This window comes from Halictus rubicundus, chromosome 6 (assembly GCF_050948215.1).
Source record: "Halictus rubicundus isolate RS-2024b chromosome 6, iyHalRubi1_principal, whole genome shotgun sequence".
Lineage (NCBI taxonomy): Eukaryota > Metazoa > Arthropoda > Insecta > Hymenoptera > Halictidae > Halictus > Halictus rubicundus.
This window is the reverse complement of record NC_135154.1, coordinates 3,373,725-3,401,151: the sequence shown is the minus strand read 5'-3', so window position 1 is coordinate 3,401,151 and position 27,427 is coordinate 3,373,725. Positions and strand designations below refer to the sequence as shown.

At 40.9% G+C, this 27,427-nt stretch overlaps 1 protein-coding gene across 9 annotated transcripts in view; it reads left to right on the top strand.

Annotated features, from left to right (window-relative positions):
* The window catches only part of Rdl (Resistant to dieldrin), a 230,395-nt gene extending 203,358 nt beyond the window's left edge, over positions 1-27,037 (top strand). For 2 of the 9 annotated variants that reach the window (XM_076789509.1, XM_076789518.1), the window contains exons 6-12: positions 6,138-6,275; positions 7,516-7,653; positions 9,924-10,208; positions 14,994-15,142; positions 19,442-19,604; positions 23,819-26,562; positions 26,605-27,037. In XM_076789509.1, the coding sequence (XP_076645624.1) occupies positions 6,138-6,275; positions 7,516-7,653; positions 9,924-10,208; positions 14,994-15,142; positions 19,442-19,604; positions 23,819-23,964 (1,019 nt within the window). In that variant the 3' untranslated portion in view covers positions 23,965-26,562; positions 26,605-27,037. The remainder of the gene's footprint in view (positions 1-6,137; positions 6,276-7,515; positions 7,654-9,923; positions 10,209-14,993; positions 15,143-19,441; positions 19,605-23,818; positions 26,563-26,604) is intronic. The other 7 variants (XM_076789511.1, XM_076789510.1, XM_076789516.1 and 4 more) reach the window with 7 other exon arrangements.
* The last annotated feature ends 390 nt before the right edge of the window (positions 27,038-27,427 follow it).

Here is a 27,427-nt window from a genome sequence, read left to right as displayed (position 1 = left end):
TGGCGCATTAGGGCGACACCCGTATCAATAGATTTCCACATTACCGCGGGGATACTATTGTTAATGCGTTTTTTTTTTGTCAGTGGTATCCCCTGTAGACCTATTCCACTATGTCGCATGATAATTTCGAAAAATAAATTTGAAAAATAGTTCTTACTTACATCGCCAATATTCGTTCGCCAAAATGCGGAAAATTAAAACGGAAAAGCGCACCCGGTAGAACGATTCTTCTCTATCGTCTGCGATACGAGCAGCGACACCCAACCTTTCATTCGATATTTCTGATTTACCAAGCACGTCTAAAAGACCACGAAGAAGTTTTTCTACATCTGAATAAAATTTTACCGATGAAAAGAAGAACTATTTTTCAAATTTATCTTCCGAAATTAGCATGCGACATAGTGGAATAAGCCTACAAGGGACACCACTGACAAAAAAAAAAACGCATTGACAATAATAGCTCCACGATAATGTAGAAACCTATTGATACGGATGTCGCCCTAATGCGCCACGCGCAGTTGATACGGCACGCGCCTGAGCTGGCTCCAGAACTAGGGCCGTCACCGGAAGCGAGATGTGTGGCCGGGAAAAGGGGCGTAGCCTTCAAAAACAGACCGAAGTGTGCAGTTCTTGCCGACCTCTGATCTGAGCCCAATCCTCGAGTCCGTGCTGTGACATAGATCGTGTAGTGCTAGTGTTTTAAAATGTTTTAAACGTAGAAAAGGACGCGCAGAGGAGGCACACTACATACCGTCAATTAAACCACTAAATACAGCTTAAATTATATCGTATTTAGTGTCATTTTAATTTAAAAAATACCACAAATAAGTTAGTGAAAAAAATAATGAAAAATAAAGAAGTTTTGTAATTGGATTAGTAGTGGTTCATACCGATACACCCAACCTGGTATCGGGACAGCTTCTTGGCCTCTCGCGGGTATGTCCTCCAGTGGAGGGGATAGACGCACTGACTAGGATCGTGTAGCTCCGTTCGGCATAGATTAAGACTTTACTGTACTACAGAATTTCAATATAACTTTCTTGGCTATTTACTAAATTTGATGTTTTCATGCTCCTCATTTATGTACCTATATGTTTTGTAGTTTTCGATTTTTATTTATAAATACGAACTACTGGAACTAAAAGATTACTTCAAAAATTTTTCCAATGGGAAGTAAAATCATTCGGTAATTAATTTTTGTTACTAATTTTTCGTGACTGATCGTTTAGAGTTGATATGATAGTGACATACGTTTTCTTGAATGGAACTGAATAACTTTTGAGCGATTGATCGATGCACCTGAATATTTCCTACAAAACTGTATTAAGCTCTACAATTTATGTATGTCGAAAAATCATTGGTTTGGAAGGAGCGGTTAATAATATTATTAAATATTGTAAACTAGTTTTATTAAGTACATCCTACCACCGTTTTGCAACATTTTCATTAAAATATCTCCCAAGTAGCTTAACACAATTTTGTAGGAAATAACATGCTGCATCGATTAATAAATCACAAAATTACACGATTCTATTTCAGAAAATGTATGTCACCACTATATATAACTTCTATGCGTGCATCTACAGAAGCATCTACATTCTGCTCTGCCAGAATCATTTTTTATATAACAGATAGTTTACCAGTAATTCAGAGATATAGATTAAAATCCAATATACTGTATGCTTACAGGTAGACAAATGTAAGGTAACATGATGATGACGACGATGATTTCCCCAGAATCTTACTTCAACACTTGTATGACGAATTCAATATTTAATTTGACTGTAGATGTTGGTTTATCTACTTACTTACTTACCCACATTTAATGTTAAGAAAAATACGTATCTCATGCTGAATCTTTTTGAAACCTTCGTATACATATTGTACGTGTTCCAATTGATTCGAACGAGTTACTAACAAATTAATCAACGTTCGTGAAATGTGCAAAACCTTTTTTATCTCGCATATTCGCGATTTATCAGATGTGTGTAGACATTTGCGTCCGATTACAAGAATCCAGAGGCAGAGTGAGTTCAGCGAATTGATCGTTAATATCGACAATTAATTCGATCCGGAACAGAATATTTGCTTGCTATAGTACTTTGTACGCGACGCACTTCGCCGTGAGTCTATACGCGCGAAATAAAGAAACTTCCGAAAAGGAAGAAGTTGAATTCCGGTGTTCAGAATTCGTGTCACTGGTGAAGCACAAAGCATGCGGCATCCAGCATGACGTATAAAATTACGTGGCTCATAGCATGCGATTGTATACGCTGATGCATGCCCGTGTATACATATGTCTCTGGCCTGCGTGTGTATGTGTGTGCGTGTGTGTGTTCTGCGTGCCTGTATAATAATGTATGACGCGCGTTTGCGCGTATATCCACCGTCTACTTTTCTCCATATCCCGCACCGCCACCGCATGCCGAGGCACAGAACTTTTTTTCTTCGCTTCTCCATATCTACTTATACACTTTCCACTTATCGTCTTATACCTTAAAACTTTGCTACCACCACCACCACCACCATCACGATATATATCCCCCGTTACTCTGCTATTGTTGCCGCAAAACCCTCCATTCTACTGTATTCAACGACCAATACTCAAACTCCTCCACCCACGAGACCTCCCCCCACCCCTCATACCGTTCCCTATTTTCTTCTGTCCAGCACCCCTCGAACTATTCCCAACCCCAGTAATGCTTAAACGTTGCCCCAGTCCAGGACATCTTTATTGAAACGTTCCCGACTGTATCAGTTTATATACAATACGCCGCGCCAGAACGTATCACGATCATCGGCGAAAGAAGAGAAAACGAAAATTGCGAAAAAAGTATTGTCTTGCCCCTGAAAGTTCTCCGCCGAACGCCGCACGCCAGGGATAAATACATAGACGGTTCCGACCGTCAGAATCGCAATGATTAATTTCCGCACTCTCGATGATTCTTCTTTTTCAAAGATCTGAGAATGATTCTCGAACCGTTGCGTCGCGCGAAATTTTTCGTTCCATTTCTCACCAGTGAAATATACTTGATCGAGCATCCCTGTGTGCCGTATTAAAGAAGAATAAATTTAAATGAAGAAGAAGAAGAAAAGTCAAAATCCTTGTTTAAAAATATTTTTCACATTGTTGCCTAGATGCTCCGTTGATTATTGTTGCTCGGTAATTCGTTTTAAACAAATGTGTGAAAAGAGTTTTCTATTAATTGTAACACATTATTTACCGGCGACTATTTTTAACTCTCATACGTTCTTCAAGGTGAAACTTCACCCCTCTCTTAAATATGTACTGTGAAACATTTTATCTGTTCCTGTTTGCGTTACAATACAGTCTTTACTCGATATATGTCGCAAATATCTAGCCGATAAAAGTCCAAAAACTATCCCCAAGTAAATGTCATCGGAATTATATCATATTTGGTATCATTTCCATTTAAAAAATGCCACGAATATGTTGGTGAAAGTCTCACAAAAAAATCATGAAAAATAAAGAAGTTTTGTTATTGGACTAGTAGTGGTCTCACACCGATACACCCTACCCGTAGTATGCTTACACTCCTCGACAACCGAAGCCACTAGAGCTTCGCTGTCCTTTTCTACGTTCGACAGTGTATCAAAGAATAGTTTCTTCTAGCCGATATATGACCCTGGCCAGGCCCGTGTTTTGGACATATATTGAGTAGACACTGTATTTCTTTGAAATGTGATACTATAAATGAGACATAATTTATTCATTTTAAGTGTAAAGCTGAAATAGGTGAAATACCGTCATAGAATCTTTTGAGCAACTACAGTGGATTCTCGATATATGTCAACAACACGAGTCTTGCCAACGTCGTGTACCATTCAAGAGACATACCCAAGCTGTATTATGTTTACACTCCTCGCCATCCGAGACTTCTCGAGTTTCGTGGCCCCTCACGAGGTAGTGGGGATAATTCCGCGACGTTTATCATCCAGGTTTTGGCGACATATATAGAGAAATCACTGTATTTCTAAGGGGCGTATGAGGATTAATAGATTTTAAACTTTATGGTTCACTTTCACGACTTTTGTCAGGAACTAACTCTCTACCTTCAGGAACGTGATCCAATTTTTTAAATGAAGATTTCCAAGTTCTTTTTTAGTATAACGCAGTTACTAAGAATCGTATTCTAAATAATGCATGTACTTCACTTTACATTGAGGGAGTACTCTCCTTTATAGGTGTCGATTTGAAGCAATTTTTGGTGTCCAAATGATTATTGCAGATCCAGAAACATAATATTTTGTGTATACGTCTGAGTATATTTTAAGAAGATTATATTTTATATAATTTTTATGTTCATCTAAAATCGAAAAGTCAAAGATAATGTTAATCTATACGAGTATGGTTATCTTTTGTGCTAGAATGAACCAAAAGAAATCTGTTTTGACAAGATGGCTACTACGTAAAGCAAAAAAACACTTTTTATCGTGAGAATTTGAACTTCTTCAAGCCATTTAAAAAAGAAACTATTGCAAATATTGACACGATTCTGGAACGAAAGATATAAGTGTAGCTATTTTATACGTGCGAAAAATGTCAAGGCAATTTGTCAATCCATTATTGAGATATCGCGGCAGCCACGGAAAACTATATGCTACGGGGATCGTACAATAGTTTAAATAACAATAGAGATAATTGCATAAAAATTATACTGTGTTACCTTGAGCTGTAGCCAAGCACGTATATGTATAACATTTTGAAACACTTGAACCATAATAACCTACTCATTTTCTAACTTCTAAATTGTCTAAAATTGATGGCTCTGATTGGGATACCCCCTTAATTATTACAATTTCAAAATTTCATTATATAAACAACATATTTGTCTCGTATTTTTCGGAAAATCAACAATCGATGCAGACGAATTGTTCGGGCAATAACAAAATTATCCATTTGACATTTAACCAAAAAAAAAAAAAAAAAAACAAAACAAAAAGAAGAAAATAGAGGGAATAGCTGCGCACACAGATCACGAAACAATGGGAATCACGAAAATTCAGGAATCGGCAGGACGTAGAGTCGCGAACATTGTGGTAGATAAATCTGTCGGGTTCGGGGTTGAAGCATTTCACCGGCGCGGAATTACGGCGTGGCATTTGCCAGGCGAAAATGAGCAATCGAAACGGGGCGATAGTATTTCCGTGTTCCAAAAACAAAAGCAGTTAATCTCGAATACTCGGTCGTGGATCGCTTAATCCACATTTCGCCGATGTTCGCGCAATGTGGCTGGCACCGCGATGGAATGCCACTTTGGGTGCCTGGAATGCGGTGTAACGATCGTAATCACCTAAGATTCAGTTACGGAGGAATGTTTCTCGGGGCGGTATGTGTGCGCTCGAGGCCGCGGCGAGAAATTAGAGGAACATAAATAGGCGCGAATTCCGATCAATCACGGAAAATTCGACGTCCAAGTCGGTCGCGAGATCCTCAAGGCCGGGATCCGAAAACCGGTCGCAAATCTTTTGTCCGCGGTTACAACTGGAAGCAAAAATATTTTTTATGTCGCCGCACCGTTGCCTCGATCGTTAACACTTTGCCGCGCGTCAACTTTTCACGAAAGAATTATAGACGCGTGGCAAGCAAGTGATCCAAACGTGATAATTGTAGAACAATGACAAAGTCCGCCAAAAAAGCTTGTCACGCGTCTGTAACGAAGAATTGAAACGCTGCGCACACGCAACCAGCCGAAGTGTCGTCGAGTTCGATCGAGTTGAGATCGGTCGAGCTGACTTGGTCACTTCGGTTAGTGAGCAATTACAACGCCTAGCTCGAATATGCTAACAAATTTTGCAACTCGAGACTGCACTCTAAGCCGCGCGGCCATTTTTACTATAGGGTAGGCATAGCGAAGCAGAGTCTCCTCGGTTGCAGAGAGTATATTTAGCGGAGAAAAATGGGGCGGTTTAGAGTGCTCGGTAATATTTTTGCTTTTGTCTACAATTTTCCACTATCGACCCCTTCTCCTCCACCCTCACGCCCCGCCCCACTGAACCCCAATTTGGAGTATACCCGTTTATCCCCGAAATCCGGCCCGATCCAAACACAAAACTTGAGTGTCTAATTATTGTATGTTAGAGCGAAGATATTTGTGTTCTTGTTCTCCCGGCAGTTGGATACACAATGCGCGATATTCGGTACAAATGGAACGCCGGCCTACAGTCGGTCGGCATCTCGAACGAGGTGGAACTACCGCAGTTTCGCGTGCTCGGTCACAGGCAACGACATTCAACCATACACCTATCTACAGGTAGATATCCCCCTCTTATTAGTTCTTCCTTCTGAACTTCGTCCAGAGGCTCGCGTAGATGGGTCAATGATCGACGTGTAAGCTGTAACTGATGTTCACACGCGTGTCCACCCACAACGTCAAAACAGTTCGATATTTCTGAATCATTTTTCCGTTCTACTTTTCGTTTCGTTTCAATGGTTCTTCCGTTCGTTTCTTTATTGTTTCCTTTTTTTTTGTTATTTGTTTTTCTCGTTATCTCTTGCGTTGTCAGTTTTTCTGTTTCCCTTTGTCTCGCACCGTATGCACCGTATTATGTCACCGTGTTGCCCTACCTGCAAACACGTTCAACGATTTCCGATCAAAGAAGAAATTGCCCGCCCGCACGAAATCGTTCCCGTTTGCCAATTCATTCGACCAATCGACCGATCGACTTCATCGATTTTGATCCACGGAACGGAAGGACGAAAACGTTAACTCCTGAGTCATACGAATCCATCGCTTATCCCGATTTGGTCCTTTTATCATGATCCGGGGTTGACGAGGTACTATTCACGAGTCTAGCGCATCGTGATTTCGGAACGGAGGTTTACAGTCCGGTTTGCATCGATGAGTTCTTTGGTTTCGCGGTGGGCAAGAGAGGCGAAACCTCGAAGAATAGTACCGAGTGGAACTCCGGCTCCTGCCATCCACAACATTAGATCAAACCGACACGACGGGCTCTCAGGGAAAACGGTAATCCGTCGGCCGGAAAAACGGTCGTCGCGCGACCAGATCGCACCGGCAAAAGTGGAAGCGAAACGAGAGGCGCAAAAAGCGAAAAAAACTCTGCTCACACGTCCTCTATCGTTCGATCTTTGGTCTGGTTCGTCGTCCCCCCTGTATGGGATAAACACGACCAGTGTTCTCACGATAAAGAGAATAAACGAGGGACAGACAGAAATTTATGAACAGGGATGAAGGGAGATGAGAAAACGAGAGAGAGAGAGAGAGAGAGAGAGAAATAAAAAGCATAGAGAGAGAGAGAGAGAGAGAGAGAGAGAAATGGAACGAAAGCGATTGTAAGAGAATGAAAGAGAAATATATATATACATATATAGAATTGAGAGGAATCGAAAGAAAGAGAGCGGACTATATAGAATATGTTTGGGGTGTTTGAACGGGGGTGCGAGGTAAGTGGAGGCCCCCTCGGAGCTGAAACGCGTTTGAGGGCTTCCGCGAAGGTACGTACCAACCGCGGGGGGTCTCTCTATTTTTTCAGTCGGATACACCATGAGGGACATCCGGTACAAGTGGAACGAGGGCCCGAACAGCGTCGGTGTCAGCAACGAGGTCTCCCTCCCTCAGTTCAAGGTCCTTGGTCACCGTCAACGAGCCATGGAGATTAGTCTAACTACCGGTAACGTATGAATAGAACCCCACCCCCAACCAACAAACCGAAAAAAATAATAAAAAATATATAAAAAAAAAAATAATCATTCAACCCTCGCTTTTAACGGTATGGGTAAGGTGGAGAGACACGTGAGCGCTATCCGATGTCCGCAGCCGCGATGTCACCTCGTAAGGACGTTAACCGCGTCCAGTAATCGTCGATCGATCGATCAGTATCTCTCTCTTTCTCGCGATCTCGTCGTCCGCGCGGACATACGAGGCTGGTGGATGTTACCGAGCGATTAGGCACGATGTCGCTTGATTCCACAATACGTTGGGTCCTTGTTGGAACGCGGCGAACGTATCACGCGGCCTCCCCATTGTCTTCGATTGTACCATTGAAATCCGTGTTACATAAATCATCATCGTTTGTCTGCTGTGTACTTGTTCGTCTGCTCGCGCGCAAGAGGCTGAATCCATTGCTTTCGCAAGATATAAAACAAGACGTGATGCACGGATACGTCCGGTGATGAACTTTCAGGTAACGCTATGTTGTCCGTGAATGCTATCCTTAAATCAATATAGAAATGTGTAGAAATTAGGTCTCTGTGTAAATCCTTCGATACGTAAGCCATTCGCCTCGTCGCTCTTGGAATAATTGAAAATTTAAAGATACGTATACGTATATGTATATATATGTATATTTATATGTATATGTATATATGTGTGTGTATATATATATATATATATATATATATATATATATATATATATATATATATACATGAGCAGCATCGTTAAGAGTATTAGCCTTTCTGCATCAACAGCTAGTAGTTAGACGCTTTTCAGTTAAACCTGTATACTGGCTGAGCATAAATTCAACATTTTGCCGTGTAATGAACGAAACTAAATATTTCCACCGTGCCTAGAATAGCCCACTAACAATTCATGACAGGAGGATGAGGCCTATTTAGGCTTGGCCTACTCAGAATGTAGACGGAGCTGCTGACCGTGTGTTTACACTCTGAATGGCAGAAGCCTAAATTACTCCACCAACAGGAATCACTGGTGAATAGTGCACGTGCAACTCACGGAGCATCATCCGAGAATCCAAACTTTGTATAATCGTTAATGAGGAATTACAGTTGCAACTGAACAGCAGTGACAAAAACTCGCCGTCCCGAAACTTGAAGACACCGAAACGTTCACCACGATACAATTTAGGTTTATTATTCGAAATTCTTTTTAAATATCCGACGCTGTATGGTCGAAGTATATTTTGAACTGTAGGTATGGTCGAATAGTGTCTTGGTAGAGTCGCTCAAGTAGGAAATTTATCAGAATTGCGTCGTTTCAATATTCATTGAAGCAGCCTAGAAGGCTCTCTCTGGCTGCTGCTCGAAATTTCCATAGATTTCATTCTATCGACACACGAGGCGTTTTGTCGAGGGTAAACATCATTTGTAAAGGTCTCCGCGAGTCATTTTCTCTCAATCCACCTGTGATCGTGATTCCCCGGCTCGCTTTCCCCCCCATCGATGCTCGAATTTCGAAGCGAACGATGCCTCTCGCCGTTCAGCGAGTAAGTAATCAGAGCTACAAATATATTCCATTTTCCGAGGGCGACGGTTCTTCAAGCGATCAAGGCGAACTGTAAATTGGCCCGATCTCGCTCCTCGAGACTGCTGGTAGCGACGAGCAACTAGATTTTTCCATCCCCGATCGATTCCTCGTTCTCTTCGCCTGCCGGTCGCGAGTCTCGCTCGCATATGCTCGCAGATATACTTCCGATCCGTGTGTATACAGTTGCGTATACGAGCACTGAAGGTTTCATCGACAGCACGAACTTTGCATAACATCTCGCCAGCTCTCGTGCGTCGTGTGTTCGTCTTGCGCGAAACCAAAAAAAAAAAAAAAGGAAACAAACGGTGAGAGGGAAAGAGAGAGACAGGAAGGTAGAGGGAGAGTCGCTTGCGAGCCTACGAGTCCGCTTTTCCTGGCCCAAACAGGGGCCGGTGAGAGCCGGCGAAAAGAGAATGTTGAACAAAAATATACACATCATCGGAGAAAGAGAGAGATATAATAGGAGGGAAGTAAAAAAATTTATATATATATATGTATATATTATATTATATATATATATTATATATATATATGTATGTATACAAAGAAAGGGCAGAGAGAAAGAGAGAGAGAGAGAGAGAGAGAGAGAAAGAGAGAAAGAGAGAGAGACATTAAAGAGACATTTCATGGCGCCTCTCCGTCCCCCTGTCCTAACTGTCGATCTTTTAATCGTAGGAAATTATTCGCGGCTGGCCTGCGAGATCCAGTTCGTACGGTCGATGGGCTACTACCTGATTCAAATCTACATTCCCTCGGGCTTGATCGTCATTATCTCATGGGTGAGCTTTTGGCTGAACCGAAACGCGACCCCCGCTCGGGTGGCCCTCGGAGTAACCACTGTGCTCACCATGACCACTCTAATGTCCTCGACGAACGCGGCGTTACCGAAAATCTCCTACGTGAAGTCCATCGACGTCTATTTGGGAACCTGTTTCGTCATGGTGTTCGCCTCGTTGCTCGGTGAGTACCGCTGTGTACTCTTCCACGCGTGACACTCGCACACCCCGTGCTCGACCAGAAAAACCTTCTCTGCTGGCATCGTCGACCGCTATCCCTGGCAATGAGTGTTCGATCGAAGAAACCAAGCGTCATAATGATTATTCCCATGTTAGACATGGAAATATTTTCATTAATGGTGAAATGCAATGACCGGTCGTCGAGTATATACACTGATATGTGAATGAATATGTTTGTTCAGATTAAGAAATGGAATAGCAAAAAGTCACTTTGAACGGTGCTTTCACCAGCTACTTAACCCTCCGACGCCGGGCGGAGTCCGGGTCTGTGTTGACCCAGATGTCCAAATCGTTACTGGATCGCTCGGTTTCGAATTAAATGAACAGGTACAACATTAGAAACGATAGAAAAATTAACGAGCCTACTACCTTCACAAATATGTTCTAAATCATTCATAAATAAGACAGTGAATGATCCGAAATATCATCGATTCCCAGAATCGTTTGTCGTTCAAGGGTTAATAGAGTTTTTTCCACACATAATTGGAGAGCACCAGGACTCTGCACTCGGTGAGGAGAAAAGATTCTTGATGTAGCATTGGCATGTTCTATTCAATTTCTTTAATGAACAAATATATAATATTATTTTCCATGTTTAATATGTGTGAAAATAATTTATTCAGCAGCTGACGATTTTGATTCAACACTTTTTGTCAGGGATAGTCCAGCCAAGTCTTCACGCGCGACCAAACGTCGGCTTTAATTGCGAATGAATTCTTTCCCATACGAAAACGAATGAAATCTACCGGTGGAGTCCTACGATTCTACCACTTCAAGTTACTAGCGTTCCCTTTGTTATTCTACGAACTATTCCCAACAAAAGTCGTACAATATCACGGAGAGCTTACATTGTAATATCTTTTTGTCACGTTGCACTTTCATCGATACATGAAGATCTCTTCTCGCTTTTGCAAATTGCATAACAGTAAAGAGACCTAATAATTGTCTAAAATTAAAGAAAATTTCTTTGAACGACACCTTGTTCACTCGAACTGCAAAGCATCGTGCTGGAACCTTTCTAAAATCCTTTAAATTGCTCCACAAAGAAGTTAAGGAAACTTCGTATTTGCAATTGTTGTGCAACACAGTATAGCAAATTATCGTACAGAAATTTTGTTGGGGTCGTGAGAGACACCAGGATATTATTGCAAGATTAATAATAAATTAATGGTTAACACGTTCACGACTAGCATCACGTATATGTATATGAAGATAGAATTGTTCATATCACATCATAAAGAACTGCTTCGCATGTCGTTATTCATAATTAGAACGCACAACATAACATTCGGAAAATTTATAACGTGACAATATTTTTTTCATATTTCACAAGAGGATACATTGCATTTAATAGAATATTGTGACTATGAAGGCTACCGCTGAAATAAATGGACGATATTTTGATCACCTTAAAACAGTGTCGCCAGATGAGGGGAGGGAGCACGAATGGAGGAGAAAAAGTTACCCTCACGTGACCAGGCCGCGACGAAAGCGTGGGGAATGGCGCGGTAAAAAGGGAAATTAGAGTGGGGGAACAAGCCTTGATCTGGCGACACTGCCTTAAAAGGACATCCAATATTTTTTGAGCTCATATGTTGGGTCGTTACATAAATTCGTTCGGTTATTTTATCAAAGTAGAGAATTACAATCCATTGATTATAAAATCGTTGACTATAAGTAGTCGATTATCTCCATTTGCAATATTGAGTCGCAACTAAATCGTTGAAATTAGAAAATATGTATGTTACCATTTTTATTCAACATTCAATAATCTTTCAAATCGTAATGTCAATATTACACGTCGCATTTTATAAAATTGAATGGCCATTTCTTTGTATGAATAAAATAACGAAAATCTGATTATAACTAGACTGCAAATATTCGTGCAAAATAAAACTGCGACCTCAATTGCAATGAACAGGGGAGTTCAGGACAGTGTTTACTCTATATATGTCCCAAATGCCTAGCCGATGAAAGACCCAAAACTATCCCCACTGCCGCGGGGTATACCTTTCGCTGTCCTTTTCTATGTTCGGCGTGAATTAAATAATAGTATCTTCTGGCCGATATATGTCTCTGGCTAGACTCGTGTTTTGGATATATACCGAGTAAACACTGTATTTTCTTCCATTCTTAATAGTTATAATAGGTTGGGAATAATTGTAACGGTACGTTTAAATTCTTCTCATATACATATTCACTGTTTCGTATTCCACTTACTCACTTTCGTCATTATCACATAACATCCGCAGTCTAATTATAACGCAAGCCATGCCATACGACTTTTCGAAACATTTTTCATATACCAAACGGTTTACAGTTAATTTGAGGTGATAGAGTCGACTGATACACCTTGTACGTGTTCTTGGTTGGATATTGAACAAGGTATAGCGAACTCGTGAAATTACCATCCTGCAGTGCGGCATCATTGATGAAGCGAGATCTAACCAGGCCTTACTCTGGACTCCAAAGGGCTCGAGCGTGTATATGTCATCCTATATTAGGATTCAGTGCAATTAACAGAACACGCAATGAGACCGACAGAAATAACCTTCGTGTAGATTTGCTTCGTACACGGTCCTGTACGTGTTTCGTGTCTTTCCCGTGGCAAATTTTTCTGAAGCGTTTCATCTCACCGAAAAAATCATGTGCTGAAATGTTTCTCTCCGAAAAATTTGACGAGCTCCGTTACACCTTGTCCCGTTGGTAACAATGCCCAGCCAAAATGTATTTCATTCGCTTTCGCATAGGAAAAAAATGAATTCACGGCTACAGTTGATAGTTGGTCGCACGCGAAGACTTGGTTCGCCTAGGGACTACAAAATGGATGAGGCGTCACTCCGTATTTCGAAATTTTTATAGTAATGATATTAACAGTCATTCGCCTTCATGGTGCAAACAGTCGTTGAAACTACAAAAGGGAAGCAATAGGGATAGCATTGATGCTTATAAACTATTGTATATAATTTTCTATTCCATGGACTCATTGTGGATGATAATGAGGGTAATGATGGTGTGAATGGACGTGACTCGGCGCGTTTTAACGGCGTTGTTATTAAATCTAACCCTGGTGATTTACCTTACATTCGATAATGTGTGATGCAGGTATTCGAATGAGATGTATATTGTCTCATTGTATCGTGTATGTCATTATTCATGCTGTTTTCAGTATTTCAGACCCCTGTGAAATCTGCTGGAAATTACCAATGCGCATCGAGGTTTCGATCGACTGCTTCATTTTTTTGTGTGAGCGTTCCCGATTATTATTTTCTTTTTTTCATCCAAAACAGCATGAAAGCTGTGCCGTCACACCTCGTTTTTTATCATTTTTATTCTTTTCTCAAGAGACAGTAAGGGTGCATTGAGAATCATATAGACCCAAAATACTCTTGTACTCATCTTTATCTTTACAAATATTTGTTCGCAATTTTTACAAATAAAAAGACGAAGCATCACCCGTCAAAATATTGTCCTCCTTTACAATCCCTGTGCAACTTTTTGTTATTCTGTCTTCTCAGGAATTTCATAGCGATTCGAAACACTAAGTGCGGCATGAACAGCAACATACACGACACAATAAAACAATTTATCGCATATAAGAATTTAAAAATAAGGAATGACTACCTTCCCATCCTGTATAAGTGTTATCTTCAGGTTTCATTGACAAAATCTGTTTTTAGCACAGGTACAAAGTTTACACTGTAATCCTGACGTAAGCGAAGAACACACACCCCACTCAAAAAATACAGTTGGTAAACGTATATACATACAATTAGTCGCAAAAGTCTGCATATGCCAAATTTCATATATTCGAAACGAAGAAATAAAGGTTTTCATCGCTACTTCAAATTAGACAAATTTAAAAAAAAATTATTTAGCTATTGTATTTCCATATGCTTTGACAAGAAAGCATTAAAAAAAGAAAACAAAAACAACAACGACAACAAAAACTTATTAAAGAAATAGAACAAAATATCCAAGTTATAGTCTGCTCCTTAAGACGTGATAAAGCGACAAAACTGCTTTGTTTTTAATTATTATTTCATGAAACCTTCACCAACATATTCGTGGTATCTTTCTGATCAAAATGAGATCAAGCACGACGTAATTTAGATTAGATTTACTTATTTGATTCACGATATAGTACAACCTCCATTATCCGAACTAATAGATAAAACATGACCGTTCGGATAATAGAACAATCACTACGTTAAACCTATACTGATTTATACAATGCATCATGTTGTATATAGATCGCTTCAAATGGAACTGCTTTTACTAAATTTAGACATCTTCGGTTCCGATAATCGAGGTTCTCGTTAAACCGCCAATTGAACAAGAAAATATGCTTCGAATTGGGTCATGTTTGGTCTCATTTTAATCAGAAAAATGTGAAGACAAATTTTGCACAAAAATCGTGTACATCTGTTTGAAAGACATAGAGTCATTACCGTATATTTATGTTCATCAAAGTAGGAGTCTTGAACTTGATCTTCCATGAAACGCGCAAAATTTTTACCTCTTTCGTTTTGAGATTTAATAGGAGTATGTGGACTCTCGTGACTGGCCATACGTTTATTCTTTGGTAAAAGGATCAGAGTCTGATCCTCCTCGACGCCAAAAGGATGAATTCATTCAGTGGCACAGAAACGGCGACATTGCCTCCACGCTATGTCATTCTTCCAGCCTGTCATATCTCATTATTTGCGTGGGTTCTCTGACTTCGCAGAATACGCGACGGTGGGCTACATGGCAAAGAGGATCCAAATGAGGAAGAATCGCTTCCAAAAAATAGCAGAAAGTATGAAGGCGGCGAGAGAGAATCCAGGACCGCCCGGAGTACCCGGTGATCACGGAGACCACGCGCCTAAGCAAACTGTGAGTAACATCGGCCAACCTGTCACATCCCTTTTGTCTTTCTTTCCAATTAGAACCTTTCTGTTGCCGTCGACATGAACACACATTTGCGCCTTTCGCTATGTAGGCCGATGAAATTTCGACGGTTTTCACAGAGAGCGGTAGAAGCTCCGCCGCGCCGTTACCAAGCAAATCGATGCTGTTACTTTGCCTCTTCATCGATCGATTCTTTTGATTCATGTTTGCCATCTAGGAGGAGGTATCGAACGAACACGAGAACGTGCTTGTTAAATGCAAATTTTCTTGGATGTACGAAAAAAGTCTCGCGCTCGCTTCGACTTTTCTTGCTACATTTCATGAATTCCGCCCTTTTCGAGCTTGCCATTGCCCGAACCCAAATAGCCTGTCACGAAAAGCTTTCTCGCAGAATGGCTTTCTAACGGAGATTAGCCAACGAAAAGTTCCGGAAGAAAGTATTCGATTCCAACAGATTTTTCGCTTCACGTTCAAACATTTACGGTAGAACCTCGCCCGTTGGCAACCACGTTTATTGCACGGATTCCTCGTTCGTTGCATACTAGCGACTCCCACCACAGATTGTTAGAAGTTCTGGAACTCGTGGTGAGGATTGTGATGGTTACGCAGGCCAGGCCTGGGTAACTTGCGGCTCGCAAGCCACAGATGACTCCTCTCCCTACTCCTAGTCCCTCCCCACCACGCTCCTGTGGACTGCAGGTGTACACGCATATACAGTGTTTACTCGATGTATGTCCAAAATATGGGTCTAGCCAGGGACATATATCGGCCAAGAGATACTTTTCTTTGATTCACGCGCTTTGATCTGCTATATACTAAAATATAGCAGAATACACTGCAATATAGCAGAATACACTGCAATATAGCAGAATACACTAGAATATACCAGAGTATACTTGAATGTACCAGAATATAGCAGAATACACTAGAATGTACCAGAATATACTTGAATAAACTAGAATATAACAGAATACACTAGAATATACCAGAATATACTTGAATAAGCTAGAATATAGCAGAATACCATAGAATATACCAGAATATACTTGAATAAACTAGAATATAGCAGAATACACCAGAAGGACAGAACACACTAGAATATAACGGAATATACTTGAATATAGCAAAATACGCAAGAATATACCAGGATATACTTGAATATACTAGAATATACCAGAATGTACTTGAATATACTAATATATATCAGAATATGAAGGACAGCGAAGCTCTCGAGGCCTCGGATCATGGTCCCTCACGGGGTAGTCCCCACGGCAGTGGGGATAGTTCTTGGACTTTTATTGGCTAGGCATTTAGGGCATATTATAGAGTAAACACTGTATTCGCAGTCACGCGGTCACGCGAGGCAAAACACGGTAAGGGCAATATGAAACAGTTGATAATAGGGGAACCGGTACATCGGTACAACCTCGATTTTTGCATGTATTTTCGGTGCCGTTTTGTGCAACGAGTGAGGCTCTACTGTACCTACTAAATTGTAAGCACTCGAATACGTTCTTTCCATCAATTTGAAGCAAAGAAAAGTGCAATCAGGCGCACTTGTTGCGAGGAAAATTCAACAAAAATCTCTAATTCCGACAGGAACCGAATGCGTTTCGTATTGTACGGTATCTCCTCGTTTCTGCTATTTTTTAGACTTCTCCCTCGCTCTACCCCCGTCCTCTCGTGCTATTGTTCAATGGCCATACACCACCAATTCACCGCGAAGTTGGCCGGGATCTCGCGTTAGAGATCCACGATTCAAACCTTCTCTGCCCGAAAATATTGTTTTTCCTCTCACTCGAAAAAAAAAAAAAAATATATAATCGAATCGCGGAAAGGTCAAAAGCTAAAAGGTTCGGGGAAATGAATTTCTATTCGGAGACGGGTCTGGTGCACGGGAACGAAGCGATGCACTATAAATTTTCTTTTAATCTCGGGGATTGTGAAACGGGAACGGAAAATATGAAAGGGGGCGAGAATGCGACAGGAACGAGAGAAGAAGGTCGAAAAAGGAGGCGAACGGACCGGACCGGACAGTGGTCGATGTATCGCGTTAAATGTCGCTCGAATAAGGCTTTTAATTAATTCCGGACGAACTTGTTCTTTCAAATCGCACGCGCGCGCACCGCCCTGGGGTTTCCCGGCGCGGCGCGGCGCGGCGTCGCTCGCTCATTTCATCCGACGTTTTTACGGGTTTGGAAAAATAGCACCGGGCGACATTAATGAAAATGACGCGTGGACAAAAACGACGTCGTTAGTCTCCTCCTCTATTTCCTACTTTTAAACGTGATTAAACGCGAGCACGGAACGAGCATTAATGCGGCAAGCACCCTGTACACCGCAAGTAAATCCAATTACCCTTCTAAACACGGATTCGAGGAAGAATAAATGCACTGAATCAAACGGGAAATAGTAAAAATCGATCTATTCACAGTCAGGTAAATTTTTCTGATGTTCGAGTTTGTGTATCGCGTAGTTGCGTCCCAGGTTTTACGTAATCTATAGGCACAGGATTTTTAAGGTGGTATTCTGATTTTTTAATACCACTTTTTTACCAATGTTTAGGAATTTTTTTCGGAAGAACGTTTAAATTTTTTACATTAGAATTCTACACACACATTTATGGATGTTTAAAGCACCTAAATTATTTCTTTTAGTAAAAACAAGCAAGCTTACATGATGTTGTTATACACTTTTTTATAGAGTATGATTTAGAAAAAAATGCGTATTACCTGGCGCCATAATTACGGTCATTCTGCTGATTGAAAACAAACAAATTAGAAAATATTTTAATCAATATGAATGTGGCTACAATCTCAACCAAAATAAATTAAGTAAATAGCTTGATTATTTACAATATAACGATATTCGTTCTTAATTATTATTTTATGTAATTTGTACTAGCATATGTATTTGTGACCTTTTTCTGATTAAAACGAGACGAAACATGACATAATTCAAAGCACACTTGCATGTTGGCATATGAAAACGTTTATCACATGCAAACAGTTAAATCTAAAGGAAACCATATTCAGTACAATTTATTGTACAAACGAGCAACGATTTAATATAGCGTTGTAGTTATATAACGGCTCTGCTATCGGAACATTCGCGTTCCACTATGATTAGTTAGTATATTCCAGGTTATACAGTATCGTGAATCAAATAAGCAAATGCGATCCAACCTGTGCCGTGTTTGATGTCGTTTCAAAACAAACGAGTTTTATCATTGCAAACAGTAAAGAACCAAAAAAGAGGTTAAAACTTCACCTTGGCAACCCTGAAATTTTTAACTTTTTTCCACGTAATCCTTAGTTAGATTCAATAGTTATGCGTGTTTAAAATTTAACGATTTTAACACGTTAAGCGCGGAGCTTGTATCCATGGACTTTCGAGTCGACCGCGCGCCGTTTGATGTCGGACCCCTGGGACCAACATAGTGCTGTTGAGCGTTTTTGACAGGTAGGAGCGCTGCTATGTTAATCGGTACTGCGCGTTGTTTAATGACAGCACAAGCACGCGCTGATGTCGATTTTGTACATATGCAAGCGAGATCGGGCCTGCCGTCAGCCCCCCCCCCCCTCCGCCCCCCTAACAACCTAATCTAAACCAACTTGGATTATACCTTCCTTTTGAGATCCCGTATATGATTCTCTGTATTTTAATTACTGTTCGATGACAAGCTTGTCCCAGTACAAAGTGTAATCGCTCAACTTTAAACACGCACAACTTTTAAACCAGCGAATTCCACGCCTTAAAACATTGATTTTTGGCATTTTCTCATCAAGATGTACAGGATTATATACCAAAAAGTTCAAAATTTCTAGGTTGCCAAGGTGAATTTAAGCCAGGAACAATTTAGCCACGAAATTCTCACATACACGTATCCAGAGATTATTGTACTTCTGAATGGCAATACTGATGCCAACAGATTTTAATAAAACAGGTATTGGAGGAGACTGCATATGTCTATACTACCGCAATCTCTTTTTCGTTGAATATCAAGTTTTACCCATATTCGTGCTCTTGTAAAACGTACTATACCATGAGCTGGTCACTGGTGCTGTTTGGTAGTTTCATTATTAAATGATTGCCCAGTCTTAACCACGCACAATTCAACATTCGAAGGTTAAGTAGTCTAGTTGTATCGAATAAGAGAGAAAAAGACGAAGGAATAGTGAAAGACACGTTAGCCTATCCTCGATGTCGCATGCCAATCTATCAAAGTAAGGGGTTCTCCTCGGAGAAGGACACCCCACGCCGAACTGCCGTGTCTCTTGTAAGTGGTCCCGTGTTGTCCAGGAGGTGCGGTTCAAGGTACACGACCCAAAGGCACACAGCAAAGGTGGGACACTCGAGAACACCATAAATGGACGAGCCGACGAGGAGGCAGCGCCCGCGCCGCAACATCTCATTCATCCTGGAAAGGATATCAGCAAACTTTACGGTACGAATACAAACGCCCCACCCCCTCCCTCTTCCTAAACACGTTCGCGGACGTGAATGCTATAGCATTCATTTTCATAGTGATGCAAAATGACATGAATGCTATAGCATTCAAATGTTAAAGCCAATTTTTATTCATTTAATTTTATACAACCTTAAGTTTTTGTAATTAATATACATTTCAAAGTAATGACCAACTGTCATTACTAATGACAGTAGTTAACTGTCATAATAATAAGTTTATTATCGTTTACTGTCATAATTATAAGTTTACAGTAACTGTAATAATAAGTTTATTATTATTGTTTATGTCTAATCAGATTTCGGATAGCACAACTAGTTTCAAGAAAAATTGCCTGTCTATTTTTGCAGCTCACTGAAATTTTTACTTTCCGTGAACGTGTTAATACATTATGCAGGGTGACTCACGTAAGTGCAACCTCCAGAAAATCTTCTTTAATTTTGACGAAGTAAAACATTTTACAAGTAGGTTAGTATCCCGCAGAGGTTATATTTTAAAGTCCTATTTAAGTTTTCTGAGTTTTTAAGTTCAAGATCATTTGAAGGTCGTGCCACAGTATACAATTGAATATATTTCTTTATGAGCTATGCGATGCAGTACGTAAAGATACGTAGTTATTTAAAAAAAAACCGATGACCTTGAAAACTACGAGAAAAAACAACATTTAGAAAAAAACAACCTCAGTGGGATACTGACCACTTGATACCATTTAAATTACACATAAAAAATTTTTTACTTTGTCAATATTAAAGAAGATATTCTGGGGGGTCGCACTTACATGAGGCGCCCTCTATACCGACGATTATATGGTTAAGAAGTTTTTAACCTTCACGCTGCGTACAGGGGTGCAAACACATCCCCAGCTAATGAAAACGTACACAAAAACTTGCCGAACGAAATATTTCCAAAGTTTTCTTAGGACTGCGATATCTCACACACACACAATATAAACAAAATGTTAATTTGAATCGCTAAACATATTTTTTTTTATTATACAGAAGTTCACTGCTTCATACCTGTCGTCATGCAAATCAATAAAATTTCGGAAATTAAGTAAACATGCATTACGGTGTAATTACACCTTAGTACATCTATTTTGACTGAGAATATTAAAATCGTTATGTAATTTCTCATCAGTTTCTGGCGATTAAATTGAATAAACAAGAAGTATCTCCAAAAGCATGTTTAAAACAATTGATGAATAATGCAGCGAATTGTCCTAAATATTTCGAATATACATGGTGATCCGTAACCGGTAGTACAACATAATTCTACATAAAAAAATAAGTCGAAAATGTAGAATAAAATTCGTTGATATGAGGCTTTGGTTTCGAAGAAATTGTACTCTATAACAGACGCGTCTGACGGCTCCTATTCAATAACACGCGTGTGTGTGTTCGCCGAATTTTAAAACTTTATATGAAAAAATTTTATTCCGTGCTGTATATTTATCCTGAAGATTGCTACGAAGAATATTGCTTCAAAAATGTGTAATTAGAATTTTAAATATACATTAAATTCCCACTTATGTCACAGCTACAATTTTAAAAAAAGGCGTCAATTTAGATCAGACGAATACGTTATTAGCTCTTGATTCCGAGTAACGGTAAACTGCACTATCGATTATGAAAGCAAAGGAACGCAAACCGTCTCTACTAAAGCGAACACCAACTTTTCATTCCACTAAACGCTATAACTCATTGCAGTAAAAATAAAAACGGTACAAATAGAAGCAATCTTTCTTAATGGATACAACGTCTCGCGAACGCACGTAATCCTTTGTTTTCACATTAAACACAAAGAAAAAGAACGAAGTAAATCGCTCCCGTTGCTGAAGCAGAAAATCGTTTCTTGCTCTGATTGTTGCACCTTTCATTTGTGTATTACGCAAACCTTTTAACCACCGGAACCCGCGTTTAAGCTCTCTCCCTGTATACGAAGAACACGGGAAAAAACTTCCACCGGAAAATTTTAATTAAATCATTTGAGACGCTTATAAAAGTTTCGGTACTAAAATTTTCCAGCAACGAGAGATATTGGATAGCTCTTTCCAATGAAACCCACTCCAACTATCAAACCCAGATGGTAGCTGAAACTCGATTTATGCGTTAATCGACCTGCAAAATTAATAAAATATAAACATATTCCTGTTCAACGCCTAAAACAGATACTTTATCAATCGATACAAATAATCTGACCCCACGTTCGGATTCTGCGAATGTGTGTTTTTACTGTCGCCGTTTATCGAAGCTGTATTATACCGAATTTTACGCATTCGTAAGCATCGTAGTTTATTTAGAGCACTGGTTAATCCATCAGAGAAGCGCAATTTCTTGACAATTTTTTTAAACTGCTTCTTAGTGAGATTTTGGTACACAAGTTAGTGTTTACTCGATATATGTCAAAAACACACGTCTAGCCAGGGACATATATCAGCCAGGAGATACTATTCTTTGATCCACGCCGAATGTAGAAGAGGACAGCGAAGCTCTAGAGGCCTCGATTCTTGGCCCCTCACGGGGTATACCCCGCGGCAGTGGGGATAGTTCTGGGACTTTTATCGGCTAGGCATTTGGGACATATATAGAATAAACACTGTACATTCTAAATGAGATTGACAGGGAAGTTATATACAGGAAGTTCGACCACAGATGAGAAAAAAGTTAAAGTATGTCATGACAATATAAGACGACAATGAAGAATAAAAAAATTGCATTTTCGGCTTTATTTTTTAGCTATTAACAATTAAAAATCTGTCTAAAATGCGGCAACCCGACCAACAGTGGTGTACGTCACGTCACGTCTCACGTGACAGATACATGCTTACCTTAGATCTCATTTGGGTCCTCAGGGAAGTTAAAATATTTTAAGGATTGACAAATTAACCGTTGGCCAACATTGAAGCTCGTTAAAATCCACATGGGCATTTAAAAAATAATGTCCGCCCTATGGAATTATCGAGTAGAAGGGATCAATGTATTTTCAATTTAGAATCAGGGTCACATAAATAATTTACTCGTAATCACTATAAAATGGTTTCCATATATCATGCATAAAAAATAATTATTTAATTATTTGGTGTATAAATGCACCATAAAAATGCACATATTTGTGCACGTGACTGTCGCGCGCCTCTATGACGTATGCAATGTACACGTCCGTTGGTAGGGTTGCCACATTCAAGGCGGATTTTTAATTGTTAATAACTGAAAAATAAAGCCGAAATTGCAATTCTTTATTTTGCATTTTCGTCTTATATTGTCATGGAGAACCGCCCCTTAAACTTTCTGCCACATGTAGTCGAACACCCTGTATACTGAATGTTAATAGTAAAAATTAGATTAAACCTATCGTATTTAATAATGATAAACTTGTCATGTGTACTAAAATCAAGAATGAGTTTACATAACATACAGTTTATGAGAATACAATATTTATGCTGACGATGAAAACAGAAAAATATTAAAAATTACATATGTCATTGTTCCATTTCTTTTAAATATGCAAGGTACATTAAATAGAGTAAAAATATAAAATTAATCTAGAGTCAAAAATTTTCATATAGATATTCGTATGTACCAATTTCGAAATATTTTCATCTAATAAATGCAATTAAGAAAGAGATATACAGAGTGACCCAAAAATGTTGTATGTACTTGACACAGATTGTTGTGATTCCTGACGCAATTTGAAGTAACTTTTTCCTTCGTGGCTTTGTTAAGGAATTATTACCGAGAAACACAGACCAATCAGAACGTGGATACAGCTGGCGGATTATCACTCAGCGAGTGGTGTCGCCGAGCCGGGATCCCACTGCTATTGCCGCGCTCTGATTGGTCCGAGTTTTTCGTTAATAACTCCTTAATAAAGCCGCGAAGAACATTTTCGCAAAGGAAAAGGTTGCTTCAAATGATCTTAGGAATTATCCCTTTCAAGGAAGTAGAACATTTTTGGGACCCTGTATGCAATTTTTCTCTTTCATAAATACTATGCGCATAGCCTGTGTGGAGGGGGCTGATAATGGGAGAGAGAGACTTGCGATCGATCTATCGAACCGTCATAAAATCGTATCTACATCTGCGCTGTAATCGCGTTACCGATTCCGTTCAGTGTACCTATAGGAAGGGAATGCTGGTTTCCGATTTCAGCGTTAAAAGGAACTGGATAATACATTGATTCTCCTCTGTTGCCAGGTATTACGCCGTCGGATATCGACAAGTATTCCCGCATCGTGTTCCCGGTATGCTTCGTCTGTTTCAACCTAATGTATTGGATCATATATCTGCACATCAGCGACGTCGTGGCGGACGATCTGGTGCTTCTCGAGGAGGCGAAGTAAACGGAGAAACGGGACGATCGGTGCGCGAGTACCATTAAAAGGGACGTGCAATAAAAGACAGAGACGAAAGTATTAAAAACCAAATAAAGAAACAAACAAACGAACATATACACGCGTACGCATACACACCGTAAACACGCACGCAGAGGGTCGCGTGTACACGAGTACACTCGCACGCGCCCACACACGCATACACACGCATACACATATACACGCGTATATACACACACATGAACAACAAACACACAAGAAAGAAATCGAAAAGGAACTAAGGCTGGGGCAGACGGTGAGATCAGTTCGCGCCGAAGAACTAGAAAATTACGAAAATCGGAAATTAATATGTTCCGCGGGAGGAACGGACTAAAAATAACGCTGTGATTATTACGTGACGAAAGCAGGTAGAAGAATCGTATAAGTTAACCTCGGAGGATCGACGATTAATAATAGAAACAATGAGAAACGGATGGCAAGAGAAGTATAATATAGAAAGAAAGTTGCGGGAGGCGGGAAGAGCGGTTAGACTCGATTCGCAAGATAGAAAGTGGTCAGACCAAAGAAACACGTCGCTGGAGATTCCGAGAACGAGCGGTGCTTCGATTAGCCGATAAACAAAAAAAAAAAGAAAAAAAAAAGAAAAAGACAGTCGTCAGTCAGACCGATATGATATACCGGGACAACTAAAAACCGCGCGCTGTGAATAACTTCGTGACATTTTCAGACTGTACAATTCCGATCGTAAAGATTCCCCGTGCGAAGTGATCTTCGATTCCCGCCGATTTCCCTACTCGTTGATTTGTGGGAAGACCGGTGGAGATGTTCAATCCGCGTCACGGCACGCGATGCGCAGTGCGTTGCAGCGCTGTGCAGTGTCGCGCCACAACGGAAACTGGAGAACGGGGGCTTTGAACGCGCCCTGTGGGGGAAGGGGGGAGGGGACCGGTGCAACAGGAAGAGAGATAGAAGAGAGCAACGAGAAACGAAATTCACTGAACGGCGAATTCCACGAGCGTGCATACCTTTAACACATTGCCAGTCTAGGTACGTAGCTCTTAAACAAAAAAGAGAAGAAAGAGAGAATACCTTCGATATAAACACTTGTCAATTTAGCTACCATTATATACATACATATTATAAATATAGTAAAGTTAACTAAACGTAAGAGAAATTGCAATGCTCGAATTGGGACACCGACCCACGAAGGGAAAAATTCAACTGACAACAAAAACGTAAAAAAAAAAAACATAGAAAAAAGAACGCAAACAGCCATGACGACGAGAACACTATAGAGAAACGATCAAGAATCCAAGGATCGTCGCTCGAATGGCGCTCGCGTGTATAAGATCAAGGAAAAGAGAAAAGTGTTGCGTGAATCGGAAATGTACGCATGGGCTATTGCATGTGCGTGCGTGTGTGCGTGTGTGTATGTGCATGTGTACGAGCGTTTACTGTCCTACGTGCATGCGTGTGCGGTATGCGTGCCTCTAGCGGAAGAGAGAGACAAGTCGGGGAAAAAGTTGTACAAGCGAGCCGAGGATGGTTTTTATTTCGATAGAAGACGAGGAAAAACAAAAATATAATACGGTACACTACCGGAGACTGGTACGACTAAATACCTTAAATAAGTACATTCTAAGTATCAATGTATGTGAGGGGAACGGTGCGCGTATGTATGCACGGAATTCGTATACATGCGTATCCGTGTTAGCCATACAATTGTGTGCAGAGACACACACGTACACGATTATCCGCGCGTTGACGGTGGCCTGATCCTTGACGCGCCGCCGCGAGCATGATCGAGATTTTGTCGCGAGCGAACGTTCTAAGAGAATTGGCGAACGAAGGAACAACAATACTCCGAGCACGGGCGAACGAATAAACGAATAAACGAACAAACAAGCAAACATACAAACAAAGCAGACAAGCAAAGAACACAAAAAAAAACAGCCTTCGACGCGAGTCACATCATTTCGAGGCGGAGCCGATATTCACGAACGTCTTTTTTATTGCCACGAACGTTATGTGTCCGTTTCATTTTATACCAGTTTTTTACCATTTATAGGAGAATCTCGTCGGACGAAATGCGAAGACTTTTGTAATTTCCGTCACTTCTCTGTCACTTCTCTGTAACTTCCGTGGAATCGTCGCGACACGCGACCGCCCTGTACGTGTTCGTGTACGTGGCTCAACAAAACGGGGAGAGTTACCTTAGCCCATATAACTACGTAGTCGCGATGATAATGTTTACGTAGAGATATTACGCTCCCCGGGACGTACGATTCGATTGGATATAACGTGTAGCCTGAATCGAGTTGCAGCTCGAGAGGGATGGCGATCCAAGGTGAACAACACGCTCTCGAATATAGTATACATACACTCCGTTGCCCACGAGTTTCGGTGTCCTTTGTCCGAACCGCTGATTGTCGGACGGAAGGACCGTGTTTCTCGGGTCAAATTAGAACAAAACGAAGCGATTCTGTTTCCCCCATCCGAGTGCGGAAGATCACGGACACCATCGTCGCGAACAGGCCAAAAAGGGAGCAGAAAAGGAGAGGGTGAGAGGGAGAGAGAGAGAGAGAGAGAGAGAGAGAGAGAGAGAGAGTGAGAGAGAGAGAGAGAGAGAGAGAAAAAAAAAGGGGAAAGAGCGACCGAGAATAAGAAGCTTAGAAAAAGAGACCCCTATCCCTTAGAGTTGTCTTTCTTTCGCTCCTGACTGAAAGTTTTTCGCGTCAAATCCGGCTGAATCGTTCGAACGAAAGTCCCATCCAGGAGAGAACAAGGCCCCCAGTGGTTATCAGAGGAACGAACGCGACGATGGAGAATGTGTCGCGATCACGGTTTATCCTCGCCCGTGGTTCAACATCAGGCTCGAACTCGCGTACAACCGCGGCGTGGTGTTTCCGCGGTGAGACTCTTCGTCTTCCCCGATAGCTGTTCCGTCGGTGCGTTTTTGCTGAGTTAATTAACGTCAATTGTATGCCGTTCTACTTCCGTCTTTTGGACACTGCATGCTGCCTGCGCGCGTTTTTCTATTCCCGCCGCACTCTCTCTTTCTCTCTCTCTCTCTCTCTCTCTCTCTCTCTCTCTTTCTCTGCGTGCGTGTGTGTGTGCGCGCGCGCGCACCTCTCTCGCTCGTTCACGGACGGCGAGTTCCCCCGCACACATGGGACAGATTCCCCTCGCACCCCCTACACGCGTCTCTAGTTCTCTCATTCTTCGCCCCGCTAGCTCTCTCTATTCCCTATCTCCATCGTTCTCGTGTGCCTCACCTCATCCCCTTTTTCCCTCTTCTGTCTCTTTCAGCGGTGGTTGCTGGCTGCAGACTGGGTCGTGGAAGCTTGCCATTCAGGATATCGACCAGCTGACACGCCCAACCCACCCTCTTTCTCCTCTCTGTCTCCGAGAACATATCTGTTTCTCTCCCTCTCGCCCGATCCTCGGCAACCGCGCTACTCTCCTATCACAC